This window comes from Embiotoca jacksoni, unplaced genomic scaffold (genome assembly GCF_022577435.1).
Source record: "Embiotoca jacksoni isolate LCO1_2020_lvr unplaced genomic scaffold, fEmbJac1.0.p SCAF_1, whole genome shotgun sequence".
NCBI classification, from domain to species: domain Eukaryota; kingdom Metazoa; phylum Chordata; class Actinopteri; family Embiotocidae; genus Embiotoca; species Embiotoca jacksoni.
Genome location: NW_027185229.1, coordinates 18,035,339 through 18,054,588, shown reverse-complemented (window position 1 = coordinate 18,054,588; position 19,250 = coordinate 18,035,339). Strand labels below are relative to the sequence as shown.

The 19,250-nt window shown below is 38.5% G+C and overlaps 1 protein-coding gene across 2 annotated transcripts; it reads right to left on the bottom strand.

The window, feature by feature from the left end:
* Positions 1-163: 163 nt before the first annotated feature.
* On the bottom strand, positions 164-15,818 carry LOC138195459 (caM kinase-like vesicle-associated protein). Of its 2 annotated transcripts, none has more exons than XM_069144889.1 (11): positions 15,608-15,818; positions 7,267-7,405; positions 7,033-7,164; positions 4,657-4,731; positions 4,362-4,500; positions 4,084-4,204; positions 3,912-3,987; positions 3,674-3,807; positions 3,464-3,542; positions 2,809-2,896; positions 164-1,696 (listed from the first exon to the last, which is right to left on the bottom strand). In XM_069144889.1, the coding sequence occupies exons 2-11, from the start codon at positions 7,359-7,361 to the stop codon at positions 1,385-1,387; spliced, it is 1,251 nt and encodes a 416-aa protein (XP_069000990.1). In that variant the 5' UTR covers positions 7,362-7,405; positions 15,608-15,818; the 3' UTR covers positions 164-1,384. The 2 variants fall into 2 exon arrangements, with proteins under 2 accessions (XP_069000990.1, XP_069000999.1); XM_069144898.1 differs by having other exon boundaries at positions 7,267-7,390.
* Between the last annotated feature and the right edge of the window lie 3,432 nt (positions 15,819-19,250).

The window sequence follows — 19,250 nt, the reverse complement described above, 5'->3', positions numbered from 1 at the left end:
CCAATATCTACTCTGTGTTGACAAATATTAATTCTGAAAAACATAATGGTTTAAATACTGACAAAATAAATATCAAACTGTATAAGTTTGTTATATCAATTTGCATGTATTTAAGTAAAATGGTGGTTGGTGGAGGGGCATTGAGGGACAACTCAGAAACATGTCACAGTTTCAGCAATATCAGTATTGCTTATTTTATTCATTTATAAGCATTGTAGCAACCTCTTAGCTCAGCTAAATGTTGCTAAATACGCACGTAAATTAAAAAACATACACATGTATACACATACAATGCAAATATACATAGTCGTACAGTCTGCTATAAACTCTGAATTTACTAGTTACAAGGTACAACACAACAACAGCTAAAACATCACACCACAGAGAATGTTCTAAGTCTAGTTTCCTGTGTTTTAAATGAAGTGGGAAATAGGACAGAACACAAGTATCAATACAGCAGCTTAAGACTCTCAACAGAAGAGCAAATCAAACGGCTAAAACATTTCAATGAAATTAGTAAGCGACTATAATCAAGTTGTTCCTCTTGAAACATTCTAGTACATGACTGCAACAAATATTAAGGCACTTTAACTTAAAAATATGCTTTCTTGCTGCCTTAAAATTCTAAGTTGTGTAAAGTGGTACTGCACTAAACCGGCAGATATTAGGGTGTCAAATTGAATCCACTACATAGTGTTTTACTACAAAAACATTTAATGGAAACTCATCAAAGTGTCACACATATTATATTGTATAATTTTGAAATTGTAAACATGGCAAAAAAAAAAAAAATTCAATTTTGGCTTCTTTTTATTTGCTTAATCACTTATGATCCATTCAAGATGCAGTTTCTCACTTTGTGTAACTGTATTCTGTTTTGGACTATGGTAAATATGCTGAAACGTTTTCCTAGAAATTTTTATACATTTTAGATAAACCTTTATATGGTCAAATCACCAAATATTTCAACTCATAATTTTAAGTCACAAGACTTGAACTCAGGATTGTAAATTCTGAAGCTAAAAAGTAGCAATTTGTTGAAACAAATACATCTATGTACAATGAGCTGATGAAAAAAGGTGGGTTGATTTCACAAAATTACACTATGAGTTTTTACAGTCTTCAGGGAAAAGGAAAACAACAGAAAAGCTACTTTGCAATAAGCTTTAAAGGGACTTATACACAAAATAACAAGAACAGGGGAGAGTGGAGAACACTATTCAATAGACCAATCAGTACGGCGGGCTAAACGATGAAATGCTTTGTGTGGTGGAATAATTCTGCAAACCGGGGGATTGATAGACAGCACACATATCATGATGCCACATTTACTGGCTGTACTGCACGTGTGCTTGTTGGTTGGCAAGGCTCCTCCTCGAGCCTCCTAGTCTCCTTTTCTTTGTGGCAGCATTTGGGGAACGTCACCATTGCACCGTTCCTGTTGCTGTTGCTGCTCTTCCTGTCTGGCTGCACTGGGCAGGGGGAGTGCGGAGACGGTTGCAGTCTGTGTATCAGGAGCCTTTTCGCTAAGGGCAGCTTTGATGCTGGCAGCGAAGCTGCTGCCGGCCACAGGAGCAGGATCAGAATCAGGAGCAGCGCCGGGCGTGTTGGGGTCAGCTGCAGCGCCTGCTGCACCAGCATCACCCTGCTCAGATGCTCGAAGTCTCTTCATGAGGGTGGTCACTCTAACGGCTTTCTGTTAGTGATAAAAACATTTTGTAAGTTCCTACTTACTAATTAATCCTCACACTGAAATGTTGAAAAAATATAAAATAACATTTAAAAACATTTCTGAACAATAAGGAAGTCAAATCGAAGCAATTGGAGGGATATGGAAGCATGTTTTTTTTTCACAATTTAAACATTAGATCGTGTTGGTGAGAAATAAGGAGAAGAATCACATGCTGTGTTCCAGAAAGCGTACTTAGGTACTAACACTATTTTGAGTGTATAAGAGCGTTCACACTGTCAAGTATGGAAATATGTAGTGCGCTACAAGTACCCAAATGATGCCCTCAAAGCAGTCCACAAAGTGTTTAAAAGAGTGTGAAAATGCTGTAAAAATACTTTTCACCCTTCACACATAGCGGAAAGGGACAGACCACCGACGTAAAGAATTTTCAAATTGAGGCATGTGAGGAAGCTGCCGCTGTTACTGAACACTGCACACAAATGTATATTTTTCACAAACACTATATCGCTGTTGGATTGCAGCCATCAGTGTGTTTATTGTGGGCGTTAAACGGGGGGTACGAAAACACGTTCATTTCTGGGTTAAATAATTAAAAACGGTAGATATTTTGGCAGGTGATGCATTCACATGGTTCAGCTATTTCCAGTAAGCGCAGAATGGCAGTGTGCCATTTCAAACAACACACGTCGAAATGTAAGTAATGTAGTAAGAGTCCTAATATTTAAAGCACTATTTGTTAGTGTGCCAGGGAAAGTATGTTATGTGGAACACAGCCATCATGTAAGACTTAAAATACAACTGCACTGGATTGTAGTCATCATTGTTGCATACAGTGAATGCAGTATAAACATGATTTTTTTTTTCTGAGTGAAACGTTATGGTATTTTTTTCATCATATTAAGAAAACATAATGTTTAAAATAATGTGTAATAATAAAACAGTTCTATAAGCGGCGTATAGTAAATCCAGAATATTCCAAATAGACCCTGACCCAGCCCTACAAGTTGTAAACCAGGGCTATGATCATGAACATAATATATTGATTTTGTCTTGTATGCGTAATAACAAATTATATATCAGCAAAAACAAAATCAGATATGTGTGAGAAGTAGTACCTTCCACTTGGCTTTTGCAAAGTTCTTCTCGATTTGGGCACAAACTCCGTCTTTGATGTTCTTGTCCGAGGCAGCATTTCCAGAAATCCTAAGAGAAGGAACAAAACTACTATTTTCTCCAACACATTTTTATAATTGTGGTACCTGTTAACAAACATCAAAATTCCACTCAAGCCGACATCATGTCAAAGTGTGTAAAACACCTTGTCAGTCCACTACAGTTTACTGTGTTAGTGTCACATTTTCCCCCACCAAGGCTTAAAAAGTAAGGTTCTTTAGATTTGGGCATCAAAAACCATGTGGTTAGGTTTAGGAAAAGATGGATTCAAATGAGTACTTTTACGCAAGTTACTTTACCTTACTTAGCGTACCTTACGTAAGAACATTACTTAAAAGAAATGGCTTTTCTCACTGCCTTGAACATCAGTCTCTGGAGTGAAAGCCCTGCGTTTGTTCCATCTTTCTTTAGCTCTCACTGTACTTCATCACATGACATCCTTAACAGGCGGGTCATACATTTGTGTACTTCTCTTGCCTAGGTAAGGCAAAACGTGACGTGACTTTTATTACACACTGGATATCAGATTGTTGTAGATGTGCTGGTAGACCATTTATATTTAATTTTTGTTAATATAAACTTCTTTTTTTTTTTTACCAGTCATGGGCTATAGCTTCTTGAGCAGTAAGTCGCTGATCTTGGTCCACTTCCATCAAAGATGCCACTAAGTTTTTGGCTGTAAAACACAGGAAAACAGTTACAGCTTGAATTAGTTTCTTCCTTCTTTAAACCTTGGACACATTTATGACGTGCCTATTAGAGACACATTGACATACAATATATCTTAATGAAGTCAATATCTCTTACCAGAGTCTGAAATATCATCCCAGTATGGGGAATCAAATTCATAGTCCCCTGACAAAATCTTGAGGAAAAGGTTCTTATCACGGTTATCATCATCGTCATCGGCGTCATCATAGAAAGGAGGGTTCCCAGACAAACTATAAAGTTGAAAAAAGAAGAACATGAAAGCAATTTTAGGTAAGACCCCAACACTTAAGTACACTCCATATAATACCTTTTGAGCCCATCACTTGGCACTTACAGTATGTACATGATGACGCCTATGGCCCAACAGTCCACAGGTCTTCCGTATCTCTGCCTCCCGACCACCTCAGGAGCTGCAGGAGCAAAACAGGTTTTAAGTACTGTGATTACTTAAATTAATTATGGTAAATGATCAAGGTTTGTTTTGATCAAGGTGTTGTGTCGCTCACCGAGATATTCTGGAGTCCCACATGGGTCCTTAATGAGTCCATTTTCCAGTTTTGCCAACTGGAAGTCACTGATAACAATTTTGGAGTGCTTCAAACGATTGAAGTACACCAAGTTCTCCAGCTGTGTGAGGAAACAGAGATTTATCAAACAAGAAAGCATATGATCTTATATTAGTTCAGTATTTCATGTTTGTGAAGGTTAATACAAGGTTACACAGTAGTTTATTTGGCCTGTGAAATGCTGCTGGTTTTCACTAGGTGTCAGCAGTGCAGTGTACCTTAAGGTTTCTGTGGACGATTTTCAGAGAGTGCAGGTAAGCTACAGCCTCCAACACCTGCCTCATAACATTGCTGGTGTCCCTCTCCGAATAGTAACCTTGATCTAAGATCCAGTCAAACACCTCTCTGCCTGTAGCGCTGACGAGAGGCAAAATTAACATGTCATTGTTGATGACAAGTATGCCAAAAAATAAATCCCATCTTGAATAAGACATTTTCTTTAAAAGAGTTGCAGAAGTACAGTGCATACCAGTCTAAGCCAAAATGTCTCTTAAGTGTCTCATTAGTACTTACAGCTCCAGGAAAAGGAAGTACTCTTTCTTAGTTTCAAACGCATCAACCAGCTGAATGATGTTATGATGTTTTACCCTTTGAAAAGCAGAAGGGGGAGGAGAGTAACATGAGTGGGGAAAACGGAGGGATGTAAGGTGGGTTAAAATAAGGATTAATAGAGTCAAAAAGAAGAACAAGGCAGCAACATAATCGTAACCAAGCAAAGTGGAGGTAATTCTCACAATGGCATCAGACATTGTTTCAAACACATAAAATACTGACACCATGGCATCACCACAGTCTAGTCCATCTGACAGTTAATTCAAGTGGTCACAGGTCACAATAATTATATGTAATTTCTGGCTTTGTCATTATTCATGTCTAAATTAATTCATGACTTAATTGATTTTGAGTCCTGCATACTGACTACTATCATCACTTGTTTTTCTATTTGCTGGTGGTGTTAGCCTTTACGTTGTATTGTTCTTGGTGCGAGATGTGACTAAATAATTAATTCCCAGGACATGACGATACCTGTTACACTGCTATTGCACTTCAGTTTATTTTACCAAACAAATATTTTAATGACAAGGCTGGTGATATTATATATTTCTGTTATTGTCAACAAATCATGTGAAAAGACCAAAAACTAAAATGAGTTGTTCTTTTTCCAACCATGAGTCAAAAAAGGTTTTAAAATCACGTTAATGTTGCAATGATGACAAACACAATGTTAAAGGTGAAGTAACTTTATCGCACAACAAATTTTAAGTGATCTTTTTGACCCAAATTATTATCTTTCTTTAACCCTTTGTCTAAGTGGTTTTAGTATCTAAATCTAACAAGGGTGCTTATTTAGGAAACACTTCTGCAGGTTGAGTTTGAGGGTAGGAACAAACGACGTATGATTGTATGGGTTGCATGACTTGTCTCAAACAGACAGGCACTCTAGTCTTTAGCAAACATTAGTCAAACAAGAGTAAATAATATATTTGTTAGGGGCTATTTTCGGTTGCAGATTTTGTGCTGATGAATGTTTATTACAGCAGCGTATGTGGGATTGACTCAAAATGAACTACAGTGCACATTTTTCTGATAATGTCATGTCATCTGGTGCAGTGATTCCCACACTGTGGTACGTTCACCACTGGTGGAACCTGAGGCTCCACCTGATAGTACTTAAGAGCCTCTCGGCCGAACATTTGCATTTCAGCTGGCTCAAGTCCTAAAAATGTTAATTCTAAAATGTTAACTTTAGTTTAATACAGACAATATTATATATAAACATTACAATGGTGTGAAATAAGTTTAAATCATTCAAATATTTTAGCAACGAAGTTTGCCTGTGCTAAGCCATGCATGATGACATCCTGTAGGGTACATAACACTGATTCTGGCTTGACGCAGTTGGAAACTGTTCATATCTGAAGTGGGTATTTTTGGCACTTTGAGCTGCATTTCTTGTGTGAAAGGTGCCATACGAATAAAGTTCATTATTATTATTTGGTTTGGTTCATGGGCAGCACAGTCGTACAGTGGTTAGCACTTTTGCCTCACAGCGAGGAAGTTCTGGGTTCGATCCCGGGCCGGAGCCTTTCTGTGTGGGGTTTGCATGTTCTCCCTGTGCCTGCAAGGGTTCTCTCCGGGTACTCCGGCTTCCTCCCACCATCCAAACACATGCATGTCTGGTCAACTTGTGGTTCTACAAATTGCCCTTAGGTTTAAATGTGTGCCCTTTGTTTCTGTCTGTCTATAAGTGTTGACCCTGTGATAGACTGGTGACCTATGCAGGGTGTACCCTGCCTTTGCCCAAAAGTGTGACCCTGTTCAGGATAAAGCGGGTATAGATGATGGATGGTTTGGTTTATTATAGTACATGGTCAGACACGTTTGGAAACCAGTGATCTCATGCAATAGACTGACTCAGTGACTCAGTGATGTGTTTCCAGCAGTTTTTGGACAATAGTGGAGCTCGGCTGTGAGACGATTTGGCAACACAAAATTAGTTACAGTAGAAGGATCAATTTATTATTGGTCTTTTCATTATATTTGTTGATATTAAGTAAATCTGGGATAGACCTGTTTTTAATGAAAGCAAAAAGAAACCTGAAACAAACAAATCATGTTTCAGTTCCCTCGACACAAGCATGGTCTAATTACACAGTAAAACCTGCAAGGGAGTGCCTGGACTTTACTTAAAGTGCTAATGTTGTGTATGACTTATAATAAACAAAATGTAATTTATTTTTTTTGGCTCCTTCACCACATTTAGCCTTTTGTCTCTAGGTCGACCAAAAGGCAACATTTTACTGATCATTTATGATATCCCTTCTTCTCAGTGCCACGATGGTGCCACAGACATAAGCTTTGTAATGAGGAGATAAACATTTTACTTACATCTTTAAGATCATGATCTCATTCTTGGCAGCTTTCCTCACTTTCCTTCCATCGTTTTTGTGGAACTTTTTACATGTGTACATTTTTATGTTGTTCCTCTCCTTCGCCCGAAATATCTCACAAAACTCCTCTCTGTGAAAAGGACGTAAAAGCAAAAACATGCGTCATCTTTTGAGTCAAAACTGTCAAGTCCCTCGTCACACACTTTTCAGCATACACTATAGATGTACTCACGATTTAACAATCTGTCCAAGGTCATATTTGTCGGTAACCTCTGAGGGACTGTTGTAATCCTTCTTCTCCCCGAGTGTCAGACAACCAAATGGCATGGCAGCTCGTGCCCTAGCCGGGGAATGTCCTGCCACAACACAACCTGTCAACAACGTGCAACCTGTTACCCGAATAATACAGCTTCATTTTGACAGATACCTGCAGTCTCATTAAACAGTATAACAGAACATGTTTTGTTAAAACTGCACCACAAATTGCTTGACAGAGAAACAAACTGTTTCATCATTAAAAATGGAAGGAAGCATTTTTCATTGATGCACTGAACACAAAATGAATCCAGTAAATCAGTGCACACATTTATAGGGAGCAGTTTGGACTCTGCCTCTGTGTTCATACTTCTGAGAAGAGGTAAGTGTAATTGAGCTAGTGGGAGCTGCTTATTTCCAATTACCACAGGAGCATCACAACATAAAAATGAAAATTTTCAATAACATAATCTTCTTAAGTGAACTCTGCGAGACTGCCGAGTTTCTTTCCGCTCAGCTGAGTCAGCTCCGTACTGCAGCAGCAGCCGCATTCATTTGTCTGTTTTCCACAGTAAAGGATATTCAGATCGACTTGACCCTGTACCACAGCTGTAACTGTTGTCTACTTTTACATATTTTGAAAGACTCTTTCAAAAGTTATTAAATTGCCAGCTCTAGAGGAACAAGTGTAAAAGAGGTTTGTGTTTTAATTTCTAATATTTAGTCAGTGAAATATGAATTTGTAACAGTTATACTGACATCCACACTGGATAACATGGCCTCAGCAGTATGTCAAACTCTGCTGACCAAACTGATCTCACAAATATGTGATAACATAAATACTTTGACTGCAGTATAAATCCCTGTATAACAATTTTAACTGTAGACGACAAGGAGCCCGATAAGTGAAATTCACCCACATGAAGTCCTTTAACACATTTCTATGCCAGTTTCACAGCCTGGCTACATAACCCTGCTGCTTTTTTTTTTATCATGAAAATTGGAGAACTATCATGGACATAGGGTGATCTACCACAGGATGATTTGCATTAGGATTTTTTTCAGACCAAAGAGCATCTTTGTGTTTTGCAATTAGTGTTGTTTTAAATGATATCCCCACTTTGTTTGGAGACTTTCTGTCTTGCGTGTTTGGTGTAACTCAAATTATAAATCATATAAATACACCTAACTTTAGATTAGTGTAGCATGAGTTCCTGCAGTGGCACAGCAGAATAATATACAGGTCCACGACTGGCAGCTAAGCACATGGTGACAAACGATGCTTGTATAGAAAACACACTTGTGTTTTTTGGCAGGCCTTACAGTGGAAACGGCAGCCAGCACAGAAGAGTGGGAGTACAGAGATTCTGACTGAGGTGCTGTCTGTAGCCTCAGTCAAGACCAGAGGCAGAGATTTCTGCCAGCTATAGCATCCAGTTTAATCTGTAGTACGGTACAACAGAGTGATTTTACAATGTTAAAACATAATCTGAAGAACGCGCATTTTAAGAGGACGCTCTATTATTGTACTGTATCATTGTTTATTGCTTTAAAGTAAATGGTAACGCAAGAAAGCCCTGGAGTTGAAGACAGTTAAGCTCTTTATAAGTATGCTGCCGTCCACAAGGGGACTCATTACTCTGTAATCCAGTCTCTACAGATCTCCGCTGTGGTGATGATACCGAGTGTACTCCCTGTAATTTGCTTGGCTTTTATAACTGTATCACTATAATTGTTTCCTTTTATTTTCCTGATTTTATCTTCTTTGCAGGCTAATCGAATGCAGCCTGCTTTTGATCCACATACAGCAGGAAGAAAAAAACATTTGTATACCTACTTTGATAAAGTCCTTTACATTGACAGGACAATGGAGCAGCCAAGGTTAACATAACGGAGGTAAAAAAAAAAAAAAAAAAAAAAAAAAAGGGTGCCAGCTGGCCGGAGGTTAAACACCACATTTATTTAGCATAATTCAACTTATACTTTTTATGTATGCATTGTATTAATATCCACTAATTTACTGTAAAGCATTTTGTAACTTTGTTATTCAAAGGTGCTTAATAAATTAATATATTACTAATCATAATAATTCTAACTGCAACATTACTGGTTTGACCAAGCCTGTTACCTCCTTCTTTTTTTCTTTCTCCTTGCATTTCCTGTTCGTTTCTCTGCTGTCATTGTGTGAAATAAAGGCAAACATTACACCAAAGAATGACACATACAGATTTTCACTGAAGGTAGCCTGTAAAATGTTCAGGTTACTGCAACCTCATCGTGTTAGTATAACATTTAGGTTACTGCTGTATACAGTTCCCCATTATATACTGCATTTACAGTGTTTAGGTGAATGTAAGAAGTGTGCACTTCTGTGTGAATGTGAAGTATGTTATGCAAGTTGCCAGCATTACTTTATGCCATAAAAAGTAAACCTCCTACCACTGAGCTGGACTTATTTTAGTCATGTTAAAGTGTAGTTTGGGGTCAACTTGGAGTAGCCAAAGGGATCAAGTCTCTTCTATTCAGCCCCTACTTTTGTTATCTAAGTCCATCCCAGTCGAGGGTTTTTAGTGGGGGTTGTTTGTTTTCCAGAAGTATGCACAAGAACAGAAGATGTTACCGTGGGCTAATAAGTGAAAGAAGACAATGAATGTTGTAAACTACTAAAAAACTGAGCCCATCTCTTACTGCAGAGCTGCAGTCCAAACAATCCCAGTTCATTCGCCTGATCAAAATGCAGGATACAACAACATGTCCCCTTCTCCGTCCTAAAGGGGAGAGCTGTCAGTTCAGCATTAGTCTGGAGTATGGCGAGCATTTGCTGCATCTAAATCACATCCTTTGCATGAATCCTGCAAGAACAATACCCAGACTCACCATTAGTGTTTTCTGGGTCTCACCTAAATTCATAAAATTTTGCTGCCTGGGTATGAAATTTTTTTTTTGTTCATAATACCAGCCTCAATCCTGCATCATCATACTTATTCAGACTTACAAAGGCACACATATGATGCATGTAAGGACCCAAACACACACACTTTATTTTTTGCACAGTGTATTCAGTCTACAGACATCATCATATCAACCCTCACTTTTGAAAAGGCTTAAACAAAAAACGAAGCAACAATCATTACAAGTAATGTCTGCATTTCATCTCATTTGGTGCATTTAGTGGCCCCCGTTTCTTAAAATAACTACAACCAACAACAGGAAGACAAACACCACCTTGAATGCCAAGCAGAGTTAAGAAGTAAAGCTGACATGAGACCAATTCATTGCAATCATTAGACCTCACAGTGAATCACAGATCTCCACACCTATTCTCGGAAGCTTGACTCACAGTACCATGGTGCACCAAACTCCAAACAGTAGGTATGATAAGTCGGACAGAAATTTGGGAGTACTTGTTTTTCCCCTTTCAAAGCAGTCTTGGAGATAAAAGTCTGTTCTCCTTCTCCAGAGGAAGAAAAAAGATAGAAGGCACTTGACTATTGCTGAATCAGAGGTCTTTTATCTCTGCCTTTTAGAGGATCTGAATGAAGGGCTCTTCATTAATGAAGATGTGAATGCCGTTTCAAATTAAGACTGCCGCAGAGCTCAGCATTTAGAAAGCTTAACTGTGGCCACCCTTGGGGAATAATGACAAAGGCAGAATTGTTTGATTTTGTAAAGAGATTTCAGTGTCCAGTTAATGCTTTCTGTAGAATTAAGCAGGTACCATTTATATTATTTTGTTTGTATTAACAGCTATAATATACAAACTACAAGTCTAAGAGTCATACTGTATAGGCACCTTGGTTGAAGGAAGGACTAGGAAAAGGCATCTGGGGCATTTTGCACACTAAAGACAGAGAGCAAGTTTAATATTTTTTTTACAGGCTCCTTTAGGATATGTTTGCAAGTGTTACAAAATTTTAAAGAAAAATAACAAAAACAAGCTTAAAGTTACAAGCTATCACTGTTATACACTGAAAATGCTGCTGAATTGGTCAGAAAAAAATAAGGAAAGAAGTAGACAAAGAAAAAAACAAGTAATTAAAAAAAAAAGAACTTGAATTTGACCAAAAGTCTAACAAGAAACTAAGGAGCAAATTATGTGCAGCTCTTTTGAACTTTGGTTTTGTTATTGTTGTCCATTATAGGTGCAGTCAAAGTTATCCTAATTATAGTCAGTGAGGAAAACAGTCACAGAAAGCAGCTGCATAATGCTTTAACGCAGTAAATATAGAGATCATTATGTGAATGTTTAAGTGCAAGTGTAGAAGGAACACTGGGTTTTCATTCATCATGCTCCACATATCTCCAGGATGGAACGTACATCTGAATCTCAATATCAACAAAGGTGCCTTTTCACCGGTATGTATAAGTTTAAAATCTCAGGGGGCTTCTCAGACACCCAGCAAATGTGTGATGTGTGAGTAGGGATGATGCATCGTCACACTGTCTTCCAGCAGTTGCAGGAATACTGACTGACACCACAGGGGACTGTTACAATAAAAAAACATGTTTACCTTGAATACCTCTCAGACACTGTAGAACCAGGTTTGAAGGGTGACGCATCATGACATGTTGGTGTGATACATGGAAAAAAGTATTATATGAGTATGTTCTGGTTCTTTGAAATGCCAATAACTGGTCTCGGAATCTACATCACACCTGCTCAACTAACCTTTCAAATTACACTGAAAGGGTTACAGGTGCTGGCCAAAGGAGGAACATTACAGATAAAGATAAAATATGCTTAAAATATCTCAGACACTCCTACTCGCAACTTTACTGAAGGATGCATTTTGGCAACGTCATCTGAAATTCATTAACAATGCTGAGTGGCCTAACAGCAGAGCTAAATCTAAATTTCACATTTGAAACATCTGAATACAGAGCTGGAGGACACAAACACACTGATGTGTTAAATAATGAAGCTCAGGTTAACATACTGACATAGGCCTATAAGTACAGAAGAAATAAGCAAATCTTAAGTTTTAGATATACTGATCTCAATTTGTGAGGTACTTTTTTTTTTAATGTAATTATTAGTCTAATAGCAAAATAATGAGGGCTTTTCACCCAAATCCAGCTAGATTGCTTTCTAAATTCAAAACATCATAACTGATACACAGTCCTGGGGAATATATATTTACATGGAGCAGCATTCATGTTCAAAAGAAAAGTCATAATTTTCATCCATTAAGTTACTGAGGAAAAATACGTAATTTAATTACGTTGTACAGTTGCTATTGAAATTGTTGGTGATTACAAAGGGTTTACATCCGAATAAATCTTTTTATGACAAAAAGCTTCTTACAATAGAATATATATTAAAATTTTGAACCTTATTTTTGATTGGTTCTCTTGTTTGAATTGTGCCGCCTCATCACCCAATCAAATCAATGTCCATTGCTCTAAGTAACCATGGCCAAGCAGTTGGCCATGTTGGTGGACACGAGCACCTTTCACTGCATCACTGTAAAGTGTAAAGCTTATTTACCAGAGGAAACATCTGTACAGGTGAGTTAAAGTAACAGTCAGTACCCCCCGCTCCACCACTTATGTGTTTTCAAGGCATTAGAAAAGTAATGACAAGTAATCAAATCCCAAAAGTTACATTACTTTGATGAAGTAATGAAAATAGTTACATTAGTAATTACATTTTTAACAGGGTAACTCTGTAATCTATTGCATTTCAAAGACTGCTGATTAATAGTCATGCTTACCAACTGAAAATTAGATGATGAGGACTGATTTTCTAAAAGGAGACGCTCATGTTTATGGATATTGTTTACTGAATATATTGAGGGTCCTACTCACCCACTTGTCGGTGTCCAATGGGAAGGATGTACAGTAAGGGTTTGTGTGTGTGTGTGTGTCTTCTTTTTATATCCTGGTGGGGAAGTTAATCTGAATGCACACCGACCCATGGGGACTCGTGTCACCATGGGGACAAAAGTTGAGGTCTCCACAAATAGTCTGTTTTTTGAGGGTTACGGTTATTATAGGATTAAAGTAAGAGGCAATAAGGGAATGCATTACGTCAATGAATGTCTCAACGTGGGTATGTATGTGAGTGTGTATTTGTCTTTGTTTACGTGTGTTTGCGTGTGAGCGTGTGTGTGTGAGCGTGTGTGCGTGTGTGCGTGTGTGTGTGTGTGTGTGTGTGTGTGTGTGTGTGTGTGTGTGTGTGATATTTGAGAAGTGACAACTGAAATCCTGATGTAGTTAGGGGGCACGCAGTCCATCTCAATTTATGTTTTGGTGGAATATATGACCTGGAGAGTATAAACTGTGTGTTTGTGTATGATATCTTAGTAACATGACTACATACAAATACCGTTTTTTTTAAATAAATACTTTTTTGTTGCTATTTTGGAATTGGATTGTTTGTGAAAGCCATGTGAGACAGTGCCAGCAGGCCAGAGCTGTGGATTTGGCCACCACTGTGCCTCTTCAAAGGGAACTGCTTGGTGACAGGGGGCAGATGGTAGTGTTGGTGCCTGAGCCAAATTGCATAGCCTGTAATGCTTCATTTATGTTTTAACTGTCTTTCTTGCTAGTTATGAATGCAAAAAAAAAAAAAAAAAAAAAAAGACATTTAAATTTCAAATTTTCAAGGACATTGTATCAGATATTAACAGAGGCAACGACTACAAGTCTAAGAGGTGGAGAAAAATTCTGACGAGTATGAATCAGTCGTCTTTTGTGTTTGCTTCTGCTGTGCATGGATTCTACCATTCATCTCTTCTCTTGAGCATCACTGGCTCATATGACCAGTTTCTTCTGATGTTGTTTTGTTGCCATGGTTTCCAAGTGCCACAGTATGCACCCATGGTGAATAGCTCTCTGCGTGCTCATTGCCATTACTGTCCAAGACCACTACCACTTCATGTTAATGAAACTCCTTTTACTGATCTTGACTTCAAACAGAGTTTACAAAACAAAACCTCCAGGGATAATAACCAAACTAATAATAATGCATCATGTTAATGCATGTTAATCTGATAAAACAATGTGTGCTCCAGTTACTGACAGCCACTTTAACTTAGTTAACTATGAGTGAATGCCCAGTGTTCACATCATGACATAGGTAACATTCAGTTCGATGTAAAGCCTCTTACGTAAACAAAAGGCCATGGCTCTTTTCAAACAAGCCCTTTAAACATTTCATTCAGTGATTCATTTTTCACTGCTTCTCACACTGAACCATTAAGGTTCACAAGAAGAGAAGAATAGACACCTGTAAAAAAAAAAAAGTCTGTCGTGTCTCTACTCTCTATAGCTCTATTCATCCGTGTTTTTTGCTTCATAATCTTGAATCATAATTAGCTTTTAAATGTTGGCCATTCATGAATAACCCACGAATGTTTCCTATTGTAACACTTTGTGTCTGTAAAACCTCTACAAGTGAGCTCAAACACAAGACCCCTTCCCATTGCACTAAAGTCTGTTTTCTACAACAAACACTCTGGCTGTAGGGCTTCACAAACTTTTGCACACAATTGGCTAGTGATGCCCCATGACTGATCCAAGTGTATGTTCCCACTGCTTAATGGAAATATACACAGTATTTGAAGTCTTGCAAGAACCTTTAGATGTACAAACACCTTTATGTCTTTCTGTTACGGTTTGTTCTGTGGAGGACAGGCGCTATTTGTCCTCCATCTGGGGTGTACGGGTGAAAATGTAACCATCGCCAGAGTGAGTAAGTGGGGACTGCAATCGCAGGCTCGTTGGGTGTGAAACGATGACAAATAATGACAAGGAGGCAGGGACACCGCGAGACTGTTAAAATGTGAACTCAAGAAGTGCTGCAGTCTGAGTGTATGAAGAGCCTGCCTTACGTAAAACAGAAGCGCAGTTGGAGGAAGTCTTTACAGACTATAGGTGTTGTAATGCGTATACTGTGAATTAACTTGTCTATGTGCTTATACTGAGGATAATCCGTAAAGTTGGCTTTAACATAAAGCCCGTTCATAGTCTGCCTCTGGACATCTACTGAAAACGTCACTGCTGAAGCAGAATGACAGCTAAACATACAATATTTGCGCATCACCAGGGTTTGTCTGTTGTTACAGCTCGCGTAAGAACTGTATCTGCAGATTTCTTAAAACAGAGAAGAATGTCTGATTTCCCAACTAAAATGTTTTATTGCTTCAAAAGTTTCCCAAACAGGCACCGTTTTTGGTATCAGATGTGCTCAAGACCAGTTACTGAAATAAATAAATCTCGGAGAAAATTCCTGAACATTCTTCACTTCCTCGCGTTTCTAACAGCAGTGTTTTAGCAACCTAAACCAAATTAAATTGCAAATTGTGCTCACTTACCTTCAATGAAGTAAACTGGTAATAATCAGTAATCCAACCCTTTGTGTGATATTTGAGTATTTTCCTGGCGTGCTTCACTTTTTCTGGCTGATTCCGCGGATGTTACAGGCAGCGTGCTGTCAGAGAGGTTTAAGATCCTCACGCATTTCCAACAAGTCAGCTTATTCACGGGAGTATTACGTGAACGTGTGATGGGAACAGCAGGCTGTGATGCAGGAAGGAGGAGAAGCGTGTGCGCGCGCCTGTGCGACGCACGGTGTATCAGGATTGTGCGTACACCATATTGCATCAAATTGTTTGACAGGAGAATCACTTCTACGACTTTTAGCAGTGTATGGGGCTTCGGATTTTCACACTGCTCAACCTCAGATTTGCACGAAATAGAAACTGTAGAGTTATTTTTAAAGTCCCATGGAAGTTACTTCAAGTCTTTCAAGGAGAGCATCTCTGAGTTGCAGGGATTTGTTTTGAAATTATGAGCAGCATTTTCTTCTTTTTAAAATTTGTTCGAATTTTCAAAGCAAGCAGGATGGTAAAATTGTATTGGGCTTACAGTAAAGTTTTTGCTTCACCAAATTACAGCATGTTTGATAATTTATTGGAATCACAAGCGATAGTAAGACATGGCACATTAATAAACGGTCAAAAGATACTGCAAGGGCTTGCGAACACAGCTCAAACGCACAGCTAAAAGAACATGTATCACCCCAGATGTGATACATCTGGCCTGCCTAAGGCATCATGAGGCAGCTGTGGCACACAAGCAATGCCTGTATTGATGGTACAGCTTGGAGGGTCAACTAACATATTTTTGTACACCATGACAGAATTTTAATGTCACAACCCACCATTTATGTTAATACATACTGTAAGTAACTGATCGTAGACCATGCTGCAGATTCCTCTGCGCTGCACTTTAAGATCTACCTGTCAAATAATGCAGGCCTCCTCACAAAGTGTGAAAGACGGAGAGAACCAGAAGATCTCAAAACCCACCTCAGTAAGGTCAGTGCCAGCAACAATACTGTGTTTAGAGAGAAGGGAGAGCTTCCTGATGGGCTTCAAGAGCACTAAGTTTGGGCGTTCATCTTTAAGGATTCTGTTTTCTGACCTTCATATGGTCTCCAGCAAGTTTAAGTCTCTGCAACTTGATTGTCAGATCACAGAGAAATGAACTGAAATCGGGGCTGCCTGTAGTGTGAGAATGCCATTCCAAAATTATGCAAAATTACGAGCAGGGATGTAATATTAGATTCGTATAGTACATGGGCTGTATCCCTTCCCTTGAGTTGATACCTGACAGGAATTAACCTGTAGAAAAAAAAACTAGGCAGAGTTTTGTTTTTTCTCTAGAGCTGACATTAGGATAGGGCTCATGCTCCAGAGAGGTGAATAAGTAAGACACGATAACATTAACAACCCACTTCTGGGGCAGGTGCTACCTCAACCTTCTGTGCGATCCAATACCCGTACTACAATACTATTTAGTGTGCCAGAAAATATCTAGTATGTCCCGATACATAGTATATGAAATGTAGTATGCCAAAAACACCAGGATGCTCTTCTCCATCCAGTCGGTCGCATTTTGCGGTATGCAGGCCAGCATGGTTGTCTGGCTGTTCTGACCCACAATCATCTGCGCAGCGGAAGACATGTCACATCGACTGAGCCGCCAAAAGAGTTGGTGGTGCTAATGCTCTAACCGGTTGCAATTCGCAAAAATACAAGAAGAAGAAGAGGCATTGAAAGGAAGCGTGCTCGTTCCAAATCGCATCCTTTTTCTTTTCACTTAAAATGTTGCTGCGGGTTGCGACGGATACGACCAGGAGGGTCAAAGTTTCAAGATGCATTTTTATGACAAAATAGTACGTCCCAATGTATGCAAATTTCATGCAACAGTACATGCTTTGTAAGGGTAGTTGCAGCACATACTAAAAGAAAGAAGAAAAAGTGTGTTTTTTTTTAGTTTTTTTTTTTTTTAAATGGAGCTCTTGTCATCGTTCATGTTGGTGCTGTGTGTCATCGTGGAATTGTTGAAAATGTTTCATCTGAATTTTAAATATCTATCTATTATTTAGTTTAGACCACAGGAATCTGTCATTTTGAGAGCTCACTGGGTGCAGAGAGAACTGATCTGACCATCAGTAACACTTTGCAATTTATGCACAGGTATAAAGAGGATCTGCTGGTAGGCAGATTGTGTAGCACTACCTTATGTAACAGGAGTGTCTCTTCTTTCCAAAATGAGTAATGCCGCTAAAAGGCCATTGGGATAACGGGAAAGAGAGTTGCGGAGCATCTTTAACCTGCTCCCCACCTGCCCACAAAACCTCCTACTCGCTCTGCTCTGGCTGAATGTATCATATGGCTCTCCAAAATTCTGGATGTCTTCACAATGCAAGCTGTGCTGTATCACAAATGTGAATCCTAACATGTCTTACATCGCTACATAATTTATATACTGTCATAAGTTTATAATCCCTCACAAGTCCTCAACTGCAGGTGGGAGTCAATCACTGTGTCAGCTGCTTTGAAACCTCAAGTTGATATACAAAACCAGAATTTTAATGGGAAAAGACAAATGTTTTAAGCTCGAACAACTCTTGGAAATATAAATATAACCCCCACTGACACAATAGCAACACAAAGGCCTTTTTTTCCCCACCAGAGACAGTGAGGATGAGAGGACTTTGTATCAAGAATAGAGGTACATCCTGAAAACTGAAGTTATTGATAAAAGGTGAAGTGTCGACATTTTTGGAAGGCACCCAGAGTGTTCTAGACGTAAACTAGAACAAGTCATGTATGATGTTGCATGATAGCATTAAGACATGATAATGCAGCCAAAGGACTGCTGGTCAATTAATCAATTCATATGTATGCTTGAGAATTGTTTTCATTCTGCAAAATACATCTCCACGCTTATATATTAATTCTAGAATAGTTGTAAATCCCAGAAATATTAAATTGACTTTGACATCAGTGATTTTGGTGTGCTGTCACCATAGTAACAGCCTCTAGGACAAGGATATTGCAGTGTTTGATGCCATTTGAAAGAAAAAGGAAGATGTGCTCAAACAAATCTCATAACAGGTATCTTTAAGCAACCTTGAGGATAATTTTCCAATCTGTGAGACTCAGACAGGTTGGTTTTAATTTAATAATTGTTGCTAAAGTTGAATTATAATGCTGCTGGTTTAGTGGTAGGAAAGTCAGCACAATGATATTTCAAGATTAATAGAGTCCTGTGGGCTAGCAGACTAAGTTTGTATTCTAAGTCATTGATCTTTGACTTGTTACTTTAGGGGGCTTTCTACTGGAACATAAACCTAAAATTCAGTTATTCTGATCATTTGAAAATCTAAAGCTGTGCCATGATGAGATATCACTTTAAATAATCAGTCACTTGCAGTCATTTCAATGTGCATCACATGCACGTGGAAACTGACCTTCAACAGTCATTGCAGCTGTTGCATAAATAAAAAACTGGTTAAGCTAATACACTCTTTCGGGGATGCAGAATATGGATATGAATAAGGATCCCCTTATGTCATCATTTACTAAAGTTATTTTTTGCCTTCGACATTTAAATGAAGGTTAGATATATTTCATTAAAAAAAAAAAAAACTCCCTCTCACTTTCT

Excerpts from the sequence above, each read along its gene's own strand:
- LOC138195459 (XM_069144889.1), bottom strand. The coding sequence starts at position 7,361 with ATGCCATTTGGTTGTCTGACACTCGGGGAGAAGAAGGATTACAACAGT. Across the intron at positions 4,205-4,361 it reads TCGTCCACAGAAACCTTAAG|CTGGAGAACTTGGTGTACTT; the intron begins GTACACTGCACT and ends TTCCTCACACAG. Across the intron at positions 2,897-3,463 it reads GAAGCTATAGCCCATGACTG|GATTTCTGGAAATGCTGCCT; the intron begins GTAAAAAAAAAA and ends TCCTTCTCTTAG.